The 12385-nt window shown below is 32.7% G+C and overlaps 1 protein-coding gene across 1 annotated transcript in view; it reads right to left on the bottom strand.

Moving 5' to 3' along the window:
• Positions 1 to 12385, bottom strand: part of LOC145567569 (protein SHOOT GRAVITROPISM 6-like) — a 43911-nt gene that overhangs the window by 15453 nt on the left and 16073 nt on the right. The window contains exons 17-27 of the mRNA XM_081626883.1: positions 10575 to 10664; positions 10370 to 10435; positions 9386 to 9484; positions 9230 to 9304; positions 7830 to 7889; positions 7317 to 7406; positions 6638 to 6759; positions 5633 to 5762; positions 5458 to 5537; positions 4550 to 4685; positions 3351 to 3432 (exon numbers count right to left, since the gene is read on the bottom strand). Coding sequence (XP_081483009.1) covers positions 3351 to 3432; positions 4550 to 4685; positions 5458 to 5537; positions 5633 to 5762; positions 6638 to 6759; positions 7317 to 7406; positions 7830 to 7889; positions 9230 to 9304; positions 9386 to 9484; positions 10370 to 10435; positions 10575 to 10664 — 1030 coding nt within the window. The remainder of the gene's footprint in view (positions 1 to 3350; positions 3433 to 4549; positions 4686 to 5457; positions 5538 to 5632; positions 5763 to 6637; positions 6760 to 7316; positions 7407 to 7829; positions 7890 to 9229; positions 9305 to 9385; positions 9485 to 10369; positions 10436 to 10574; positions 10665 to 12385) is intronic.

Consider the following 12385-nt stretch of genomic DNA (forward strand, 5'->3'; position numbering starts at 1 on the left):
ACAAAATGAGATTGCCCATGCAAACAAATAGAACTATTGAATTCATACCATAAAGAAATCGCAATACCTACAAGCACCAATGCATAATACATATTTCAGGAGATTTGTCCAATACAGTGTTACTGATAACAAGGTTTGATCTGATACATGGAACAGCTTGGGGAACCTAAGTTACTGTAGCTTGTTTTTGAGATTCATATAGCTAAAATAATTGGTCTCTTTGTGGGTCATGGTATCTAGTCCGTGTTTATTTATTTTTAAAAATTTGTCATAAGTCATAACAATAGTTTTACAGTTGTTTTTGCTTAGATATCAATTTTTAACAAGTGATTTTTCCTTATGGGAACTTGTATGTTACTTGGACTCAGGTGCCCATGTTCGACACAAGTACGTGTCCCAGCGTCCGACTCGGCCATTATGTGAAAAAATTCCATGATTTTGAACTAAAATTGAAGTGTCCAAGTGTCATATCCATGTCCGAGTGTCAAGTTTCCGACATGGGTATGTGAAGAGAAATGAAGAGTCCTAGTTGTTGCATTAACTACTCTATAAGTAGCTTCATTTCCAATATAAATAAACAGCCTTAGATAAAGGGAAAAACAACAGCTTATAAAAATGTGACAAAAAGGCTTTTAGGTGTCAAACGAGGTATAACAATGACTTATGAAAAGAAGATTATGTAGCTTCTTGGAACTTTGTTTTTTACAGGATAATCATCTGAACATGCAGAAGATATGAAGTAAAATAAGACAAAAAGGAGTGAAAAAAAAAAATTGGGGAATCGTAATCTGTGTGAAGTACCAATACAGCAAAGAGTGAACCAGAGGTTGAGTGGATTGCCCATCTATTTAAGAGACTGAGTGGATCATATAGCAACAACTGCAAATATACAGCATCAATAAAAAGAAAAAAAATACAACAGTTAAAGTCACCCTCTTAAGTTGATAACCATCCTAAAAATCTAAAATTACACTGATTCTTTGAAACTGCCGTTCTCCTAGTAAACTTTAAGTGGTAACCCTATTTCCCTGATTTAAATATCACAAGGTTATTTCAATAATCTGGCACTATATTGTAACAAAGCCATAGAAGAAATGACTTATTAGACAATAACATAGTTATCTAGGTTTATTTTAAGCAAAGAAAATTTCTGAACAGCTACCTATTAGTTGTCTAATAATAATTTGAAAACAACTTCAAAATTAGATCTTATTGATAGAATCTATCAATTTTCATGTATTTATAAAAGCAACATACTCATAAAATTATCTAGATAAAACCTACCATCACTGGGCCCATTTCTACCCTTCCCTTATCAAACTCCTGTCCTATTTTTAATTCTTCCTTCTCCAGATAACTACTGCATACTACATTAAAGTTTAAAAGCACTCTCACTTGAAATCCATCATCTTTGAAAATTCATGCAAATAAATTGTTAACATTTATATCCACTACCAAATTGAAACTTCAAAGTTATGGTAGCACGACCAATTAACAGAAAAGTAAACGATGACAGGCATTATTTGGCTTTTTCCAACTGCTAGTCAAATAAACAAATGTTAATAGGTATTTTAGAAGAAAAATTATTAAGTAATTGTTTTCAAAAGTCGATAACTACTAGGAAGTTGTTCAAATTTTCTTTTATTAATTTATAATATTTAAAGGGGGGTACTAAATCCATGGTAATTTTACCTAAATGTAGAATAAGTTATTTTTTAAAAAAAAAAAAATATATATATATATATATATATATATATATATATATATATATATATTCCAATTTTGCCCTTGTTTTAGTTTAATCCTTTACACTTTTTTTTAAAGGATTTTTTGACTTTTACCACCAAAAAAAATAAAAAAATTGTTTTTTTACCACCAAAACTTCTAAAACTTTTATTTTACCACCAAATAAAAAATTAAAAATTGTTTTTTACCACCTGTCGTCAAAAACCTAATGTATTTTTTTACAAAAATTTCGATTTTCGAGTCAAACAAATGCTCTATAGGGGTTTTGGGGGGCATTTGGCCCTGTGAATCCAAGTTGAGGTCAGAATTGAAAAAAAATTATCGGAAATGCCTCATTTTGCGTGTTTAAAAATACCTCGATTTGCGTGAAACATGCAAAACGAGGCATTTCTGATCATTTTTGTCAATTTTGACCTCAAATTAAACCCATAGAACATATGTCCCCCTAAAACGGTAAAGAACATGTTTTGCGCATGAAATTCGAAGAAATTTTTTTTTAACCGTTAGATTTAACGGTTATCTTGACGTTAGGTGGTAAAAAACAATTTTTAAAATTTTTTTTTTTGTAGTAAAATAAAAGTTTTAGAAATTTTGGTGGTAAAATACAATTTTTTTATTTTTTTTTATGGTAAAAGTCAAATTTTCCTTTTTTAAAAGGATAAGAATTAAATCCTTTACACTCCTAACTATATAATCATCCCTACCGTTTAATTTACAACAAAATTTTAACGTATTCAACCTTGTATCCTATCTAATATTCAATACTCTACAAATTCATGAACAATAATGAAGTATTACGACGATTTTTTTGAGCTATGTAAATTATGTGCTGCAATTTTTTCCTGCAAAATCTAAGTTATAGATGAACAATCAAACAAAAAACATAGCCTCGATATCTTAAACGGAACTTTTTATTCAAGGGCATGTATCACGGTGCCGGTTGTGTTGCCGGGGTAACTATTCTAGTACCCCCGGATAAGATTACCGAGGGTCTCTAGTACCCCTCGATAAGATTTCCGGGGGTAAATAGTACCCCCTGGAAATCATAGCCGGGGGGTAAATAGTACCCCTCGAAAAACATAGCCGGCAATGAACGACTTCTTCGTCTCTAGGGCTTAGATTGAAGAATTTTGAGGGAAATGGTGAAATGAAATGAATTGCAAAAAAAAAAAAAAAATGGCAACTGAAATGGTGAATGAAATGGAAAAAAATAGTGAATGAAATGAATTGCAAAAGGGAAAATGTAATAAATGAAAGCCTGGTGAAATGACAAATAAGTTTTTTCATTTTGGAAAAGGGTATTTCAGTCCTTTTATTATTTTCGTATCATTAATTAATTTCTGCATTTAGGTTATTCTGTACTACATTTAGTATTATTGTATTTAAAAAGTTTAAAAAGAGAAATTCACATCAAATGAACAAGAGTAATGAGAACTAATAACGTGAGAGAAAAATAATTCTTAAGGCCAAAGGTACTAAACTAAACTGAGTGTGGTTCCTCACTATCTTGCAGATTTAATACAAACAGGTTACTTAATAATCAATTATACTAAAAAGTATACACTGTTCTCAATATACAAAATAGATACCATAGCATCGCATACCTAACAAATCAATAGCAGTAATGACAGCCTGCTTCGCAACAGGGTGATACACATGAAGAAGGCGTGACAGCATATTTGTTCCCTGAAAATTCATAGCAAATTAAAAATGGTTTATGAATGAATATGAGTATCTTGAAGTTAATGAAACAAGCTCTTTTAATTTATTTTTATACATTATGTCTATAATCATCTATAGACAAGGAGGGCTCAGTTACACCTAATTGCCACATATCTTCCTGCACTAATACTGTAGTCATACTGACATTTGTTCACATGTAACTATGTAAGTGAATTTGTATTCAGCGAGTATTTATAAATCATAAGCACAGTAGATAAGGAGAGCCAATCCTGTAGGCCTTAATTTAAATAAATAAATGCTACATAATATCACAGAAAATCTTTAAAACACCATTTAAAATATAAAACATAAATTCTTTCAAAAAAAAAATCTAAAACATAAGGTTAAGAAACTTCCATCACTCAATAAAAGAGATACAGAGCAGTTCAACACAATATACTGGCATCAATTTAAAAGGAAGCTCAATTACATATTCTGAAATTTACAAGCTTTCTCAAGGCTATTCACTAGAATCTCTCAATTTCAATCAAAAGTTTACTCATTCAGACTCGAGTTTTTTCAATCAAAAGCTAGAACTAACGAGGATAACCTCAACTTATATTTGGAGAAGAAAGATACTATTGTAAAGTTTGTTGTGTATAAACCCAAATTATGTTGGTTTTGCTTGATATTGATCGAGGCAAGGAATAAAAAGCCTTGTGAATAAAAAAAAAAAGTCAGGCATGGTGCATAATTTTGGCAAAAGTCCATAGCTTCTTAATTTCTTGCTGTATTAGGTGCATGCTGCATCAGTTGAAATCTTAATCCACACGACCCAATTCTAACTTCAAAGGATAAAAGAATATAAAGGTGTTCGTATTTGGAAGGTTTTCACTACAGCCAACATCTATTTCCCTTTGTTGGAATAGGAGAGTAGTGCGTCATTTGAAAGGCTATACAATAGAGTTGCGTCCATGCAGGATAATAATGCATTAACCCAATGGATTACAGGTTCATAAAAGTCAAAAAGAATGAGGTAATCTTCATGTCTTTCAACCCTATGTTCAGTGGCTTACATAGATGAATATTAAACAAGGCATACACTTTAAACTGCACACAGAGTCTAGTTTGAAAAACTTACTATAAGAGCATCTATGCGTGCTTCAATAACAGATGACGGAGCATATCTTGCTGCATATCCATACATTAAAGCCAAACCCGCATGTATATCATCTGAATCTTCAGTTTTAGCTCTATCAGTGAAGAAAGAAAGAAACCTGAATTTATCAAAACATATTTTAGTATACCACAAATTTTCTGCAAGAAATATGACAAGCAACAATAAAACTACATTAAACTACAAGGAAGAGATAGAAGCCAAAGGGGGTCTCATAAAATGCAAAACCTCATAACATGTTTCCCTTCCTGTAAGAAAATAATTCTAGCCTCCTAAAACTTTAGGACGAATACTAGTGCACTACAAAAAACTTCAGAGTTTAATTATAAAGCTCCAATATAAGGATTCAGAAACAGATATGCTATTGACATCCAACATATTTTTTCTGCACTGTCCAAGCTCCAAGAGGCCAACATATAAAGCATCAAGACATTTGCAGGCTTCATGAGGACTTATAGCGAACTAATAACACATAAGATTTGTGTGTCCTAAACCTATCACTCCCCTCAGTTCAAAATATCCTATATATAATTGCCCCTCCAAAATATTTCTTCAAAGTTCAAACAGAGGGTTTCTTAAAAACAACTAGAAGCTACCTGCAGATACATATTAATTATTCCTAAAAGCAACACGTATTCCCATTCATAAAGAAAGTGGACCACTTTCAGGGGTTGTCCAACTACGAGGGTGACGTAGTAGAGATGCTACAGCACCTCACCCACACCTGTCTCTTGCTGAATCTCCTCTCAATATCTATAAGTCTGTAACTGACTGAAAGAATCCATCAATCTAGTGTGGCTCCCTCATATAAAGATCAATTGTCCACAGACATGTGGAATGGCAGATTAGCTATAAACGAAAAGATGCAAAACCTTTGGAATACACTCTGCCCAACATTATCAAGAATTTCCTTCAGCTTTTCCAAAACCATATCCAAGTGAGAAGCTGCAACCTGAAGATCATTCTCAATTAAGAAGCTATAGATATAAAACAGCAGATATGCCAAAAAAATAAGCAAACCACTGAAAAGGAAACTATATGGCATACCAATCCCATGCCCTTTGCTAAGCCAAGCCTATTGGTAGGAACTGCTATATTAGCCTGTCTATACATCAAGTCAATCTTATCACGAACATAACTTTTGTCGTCAACTTTCTGAAGCAGCATGCCAAGGCATCTGAGAAAAAAGGAAAAAAAAAAAAACGGAACTTCCTAAGCATTCATTAATTTATAATACATTGGTACTCATTTTTTAAAAAAATGTGTATATGTGTGTATACATTGGATTATTGGAACTTCCTAAGCAACACCTCTCATTTTTTGCTAGTGGTAGACCCAAATTTTTGTGGAGATTAAGTTTGTTATATACTTATATTAGACATGCATTTGTTTGAATTTAATTTCTACTACTAATGACATAGTTATTCACTAATGAATATATTTCTAGTTTTAAAAAAGTCAAACTGTTAAAAATCAATCATTTGTAAAAGAACAAGATAAAGTAATAGAATCTACATTGCAGATCATATTAGACAAATTTGTTCTACAATGAATGAATAATAAAAAATTTAAAAAATAAAAAGTATGAAGTTAATAATTTTACCACAATTTTATACATGTCATCAAAATACTGATGTGCAGCGTAGTACCTGCAAGATGTTACTATCGTATCCAAGCAACTTATTCAGAGAGAGAGGCACTACCCTCTAAAATTTTGTGCCAAACCCAAAAATTTAATGTACATAATTGATAATTGCTTCGAAATGAGATTTTTGCAGCTGGGACTATCATAAGTTTTTATGTTGCAGATTTGCAACATAACCAAAACAATGGAGTATCAAGGGTCATAGGTGTAGGTTGAAATTATATTCAAATATCAATTTATTGAGATTTCACAAAAATTTTAAAAAAAGGTAAACAGGTGTCTGGAAAACTGCGAGATACCCATATCGACCATATGACTGGTCTCTAACAAATAAATTGTCATAATTACATGATATTCAATTAACTTGAGCAGATGGAGATGAGTTCAATTGATTATGCATATTGTACCTGTGAAGAAGTGCAGAATGCTCATCTTCAGGTGTATACAGCTCATACTGTTTGGCAAACACATCTCCAAGAGCAATTATCCAATCAGTATCCTGACCCACATCCAGAGATTCTGCAAGAAACTACCAAGTAAAAGAGGAGATAAATATCAATGGGCAGATACCAAATAAACTATTTCTATCTTGTGGATCGATGTACAGTTTGAGCAGAGAGGGACAGAAAATACAGATATATTTAGTTGTGAGGGATCAACAAAAGCAATAATAGACTACTTGTAAGCCCACAAATAAGATAAGCCACGTGACCTGACAAAGTCCTCGCTATGGTCTCAATAGGAAACATTTTTAAATGCTCCAAGAATGACTAGAAGCACAAGCAAAGTGATATTTCAAGATCAAAGGAATCAGTATATCAGAAGTAACACATCATCATGGTCTTAGTCATGCTAACAAATTTTAAAAGCAAGCACTAATTCAAGATCAAAAGAAAAAACATCAGAGGAGACCCCATCATGATCCACTCATGAGCTCTTAATAGCAAGATCTAACAGAAAATTAGTTGGATAAATACAACACAGCTCGCTCAAAGTAAATTAAAATCATGTTTTCATGAGTAATAAATTATTATGCATACAGTGAAAATAATAATAGCATATATGACGCTGCTAATGTTCACTCACATTAACGATCATGTCATCCCAGGTTTCCTGGCAAGAAGGATCCAGCTTCAAGTCTTCTGTATCACTGACATATGCCTTCATTTTTGGAATCTAAAAAGGACAAACATGGTCAAAGATTGGAAATACAAGTAACTAGCAGCAAAAGCTGATACTTACAGAAAGATAACATTAGCACAAAAGCAAATAGATTCAACATGAATTTGACTCAGGAGTTCAATTGATTTCTTTTTCATTAAAATCGATTTCTGTTAGGTCCACTTATTCCAAATCACACGAACTTTTTCATTAAAATAACCATACAAATAATACCCTAACTAACTGCTGTCAAACCAACTTTTTCATTAAAATAACAACTGATACCACAACTATCACCTAAAACTCTATGCAATGAGAGGTGTTCGAACTAATGTGGGACAGACACATTTAAAAATTATGTAAATATATATAAACAATAGACAAGAGGGAATACTCCATAGCACCCAATAACCACTTCCTTTTATCAATTAACCATACCTCATCTTGCCAAAACATACTGACGTTCTTCGGATAGAGAGGGCCCAAGAAATTTAGCACCTGACCATAGAATACATGAAAAGAAAATTTTTAGCTATAGATTTCCTATCTTCTTTTACAAGGTGATTTAGTAAGCATCAAGATAGAAGTGTAAACTGGACCTCAAAATAAAATAAATAGAAAAATAATCAAATAAGAAAGTGCAACCCTATGCTGATCTTTTATATCCATATTCCAACTGAAACCTGACAAGGAAAATATAGACCACAAGAAAAACTGTGTGTTTATTTGAGTGTCTGCATGAAAAATGTAACCATAATCCCTGTACAACTGTATGCATATATGTATGTGTGCACACTACATACACTCATAAATGCATAGTTGCATACATTCATAATACATACATGCATAGTTGCATACACGCATAAATGCACAAACTGACATACACACCGTCACACTCACAAGTGTACACAACTACAGCTTCCTTTGGTTTCTGTTTCCATGATTTTGCTTCAAATTAGGTCCATCACTCAGTAACTACATCTTCCATTGTAAAATATTACTAATACTAATCTATTAAAAAATGTTCGAAGGAAATTCTATTGCCACACAGAACCCTTCATGTGGTAGCAAGCTCACAACTGCCAGAAGAAAAAAAAACCTCATAGTAAGGTCTAAACTTGGGATCAGCTAGATTATAGTTATTGGTCTAAGCGATAATGTCACCTATTATTAATGCCTGCATACTACAGCATAAGTTCATACATTAATATAGTGAATTATAATAAAGCGGATGTAAGGGAAAAATGAAAGTCCATAAAAGGGTTTAAAGAGCATGATATAAAGTGATGAACCCGTCTCTCCAACATATGTAAACACTACAACATGGTATTAGATGTAATAAATCGAGGCATTGCTCGAGCTACACAACTGTATAAAAGACAATCCTAGATGGTCCATGCGCCCTTTTTGGTCCAGGCGCCCAATTTTTTTTCAGTTATATATTTTTTTTTTACTTAGAGTGACTCACTTCAAAAGAGGTGCAGCTAAGGTGCAAAAAAATCCCTATTATCCTGGTGTACCTTGAGCTTTTTTATACATTAACCCACATACTAGGTTTATTATCTCTTAGAGTTTTGGATGTTTTCCCACATGTGAATTTTTTTCCCCTCTGTTACATGAGATAAATTTCCTTTGAATATTTATTCATTCACTTTCCCAACTTTTTTTTTTTTTTCAAATCTAACATCCTCAAAACAATTATCATCAGTCCAATTAACACTTTTGAATGATAACAAAACTTGTCCACCAGCTCAAAAAAAAAAATGGAAACCTGAATAGTTATCCATATTTAAATCAAACTTAATTCAAAAATGAAGCCGAGCATTTAGAATCCTTACAGAGAGAATATGAGTTGCTTGTTGTTCCCTTGCCAGGGGATCATGCAAAAGTACAATCAAGCGACCAAAGAGCTCCTGATATTTAAAACCAAACATGACCATAGATAAGTACAGGTATATAATTTAAGAAAATCTTTACATCATAGCAAAAGCTACCTCAGAACTTGGAATGTCAGTGCGAGCTTTACACTCACTCAGCATCATGCTACCACTTCCAGCTCTATGCCTGCACAATTCTGAAATGCATCTACAAACCTGACAAGAAATAAAATATTATTTAGTCATTGAATTACATATGTAGAGAAATACCATGCAAACAACCAGAATTGAAAAGCATAAGGAGGCAGATTTTAGGAAATGGGTGACAGATAGTCCCTATTTTTTTTTTCTTTGATATTTCTAGAAGCTTTTTCAATTAATAAAAATCTTGACCTATGAATTCAAAATTAGTACATCAACTTTCTTTGTCTAGATCCAATTGTGACCAGCCTAGAGTGAAAGATGTTCTGCTAGCTTGGTAAAGGAAGTTGAAGAGCATGTGGATTGTTGACTTGTACACGATAATACTTTGACTATTTGGTGGATACTCAGAAAGTTAGAAGGCAAGAAATCAGCGGATTCTTGAATGAAAATACAAACTAATTTAAGCTTTTTAAAATATACTGTCTGAGGACCTTGTATAGTTGAAGTTAGGCCATTTGTCATTGATTTTTTAGATAAGATTAAGCAACATTAAATAAGCACAGCCATTGAGGACTTGTACAAGTCAACAATCCATTTGTTCTTTATCTTCCTTTACCAGGCTGTAGATTCATTTGATATGGAAGACTTGTAGGTATCCTGAGGCAGTATGAAATAAACGCGGTGGGGTAACTCTCAAGGTTAACAGAAACACATCGTATTAAGTTTGGATAAGTATAGTATGTTTGAGACTTTGACCGCAATATTTTTCAAAAGTAATTATTAAGGAATATAGATCAGCTTACAACACCTAATAGTTAGTAAACGATAAAAGAGGAATACGTAGTAGTGAGAAAGAACAAAACTGCAGAAAACAAAGATCAGAGATGGAAAAGGTTATGAAGAAGCTATGGAAACCCAAAAATAAAATAAAAAGAATAAAAAAAAATAAAAAATTACCGTAGAAACTGCACCAGTATACGCCCGAGGAATGATCATCTTTAACAGAAAAGGCCACAATATGTGCTACAGAGGCATTATATAAAGTAGCAGCAGTTAATAAATTTAATAATCAAGCAAGCACAAAAACTTGAATTACCAAAAAAGAAAAAGGAAGAGAGAGAGAGAGAGAGAGAGAGAGAGAGAGAGAGAGGATTCAATATACCTCCATCTCAGGGATTGTGATTGTCAACAGAAGTAAGCCTTTTTCACAGATTGATCTCAACTCTGTCATGCTGATCATCCCATTCTTCGCCTGACAAGCACCCACATTATAATTTTAGAACAAAAGTAAGCTTTTACAAAGGCAATAGTACAAGCTAAAATTAAAGTACATCAAAAGAAGAATTCTCAGTTTAGCTTGTGTCCAGTGAAGAACTCTTCCACCTAGCAGCTAGTCCTATGCAATTGGGTTCTATCTCCTCGGCACTTAAGCAAATCAATGTTTGGTCTGAACTGAATTTAATCTCAAATAGAAAAGATGTGGTTGTGCCTTAGTGAGTGGATAGACAACCATATTAAACTATTGTATTTTTCATGTTTTTTTAAAGGATTGATTTTCATTTTTTTTATTTTCTCTTTAAGATATTAAATCTTGCTGGGTACCAAAGGAAATGTAACACTGGCAATTTCGAAAATGATAGCTTTTGTTATAAATCCATTTTTTTAAAGCTTTTGTTTTTGTAAAAATTTTTTGCGGGCACTTAATATGATACCCCATATCCAAAAAAACGAGTCAAGACACTCTTTTGACCTTATCCCCGTATCAGCTAAATTTTTGGAGTAGAATCTCGGTTCCTCCGATTCCTACTCAGACACAACACCCATATCCGAGTCTCAGAAACATAAGATAGACAGTTTGATGAATTAAATTATTGAAGCTAGTTCCTTTGGCAATATGGTGGTAAACAGGGGAAAGAAGATAGCATTTTAAGGCAGATTGTTCACCTGCAGCTTATTGAATTAAAGTACTTTCTCTAGTAACCACCATTTGTTGCATTCAGGGAAGCACTTGTTTAACCTTAACCCTAGGATTCTAGGTAGAATTTAGCATAACAGCCTGAGATAATGACAGATGACTAGCAATTGTTCTAGACCTTCTTCTTTTAGACATAAATTAGTCCACCTTATTTCTCAGCCAAAGGGGATACCAAGTACCAAGATTAACATCTTAAACGGAATATACCAACACCTTAGGTGCAGAGACACCGTCTATAACCAAATAGTAGTTTGGCGGATAGAGATTGAAACAAATGAATAAATTTGAAATGAAAGAATTTTTACTGGCTGATAGAAATAGAAACAAAAGAATAAACAAATGTGTGAGATGACAAGTAAGATCCCAATTACAAGAGGTCAAGATAGTTGATTTAGGAAGATAGACATTGAAAAAAATGAACTTTTGTGGCAAATTTGCTGGCACTGTTGAAAAGAAGAGAGACAAGATATATAACTTTGAATGTTTGGAACTTTCTGTATCTTGCCATATCATATTGGCATTTCCTTAACAATAGCAACTTCCCAAACAGATTCCTTGTCTCTTTACTTTTAAAGTGATTTCATAGGCCGTGTTTGGTGAATAGCTTAAAGCTGAAGCTGATTATGTTAGCTGATTTGACTAACTGATTTGACTAACTTATTTTATTAGCTGATTATATAAAAGTGTTTGGTAAATAGCTGATAGCTTAAAATTGATTGAGTATGTGAAATGACCAATAAGCTAATTGTGGGTAGGTAGTTTAGGTATGATTTTAAATTAAATGGGGGTATAAGTGTCATTTCACCATAAACTAATGAATAAGCTAATTGAAAAATGTTTTTCAAAAAGAGCTTATTTAATGGAATAAGCTCTTCAAATAAGCTTCCCACCAAACACCTTGAATTAGCTTATTTAATAGTCAATAAGCTAATATTGGTCAAATAAGCTAATTTTGCTCAAATAAGCTGTTTACTTGTAAAATTTACTAGGCTTTTCTT

The sequence above is a fragment of the Chenopodium album genome, chromosome 11 (assembly GCF_948465745.1).
Source record: "Chenopodium album chromosome 11, dcCheAlbu1.1, whole genome shotgun sequence".
NCBI classification, from domain to species: Eukaryota; Viridiplantae; Streptophyta; class Magnoliopsida; order Caryophyllales; family Amaranthaceae; genus Chenopodium; species Chenopodium album.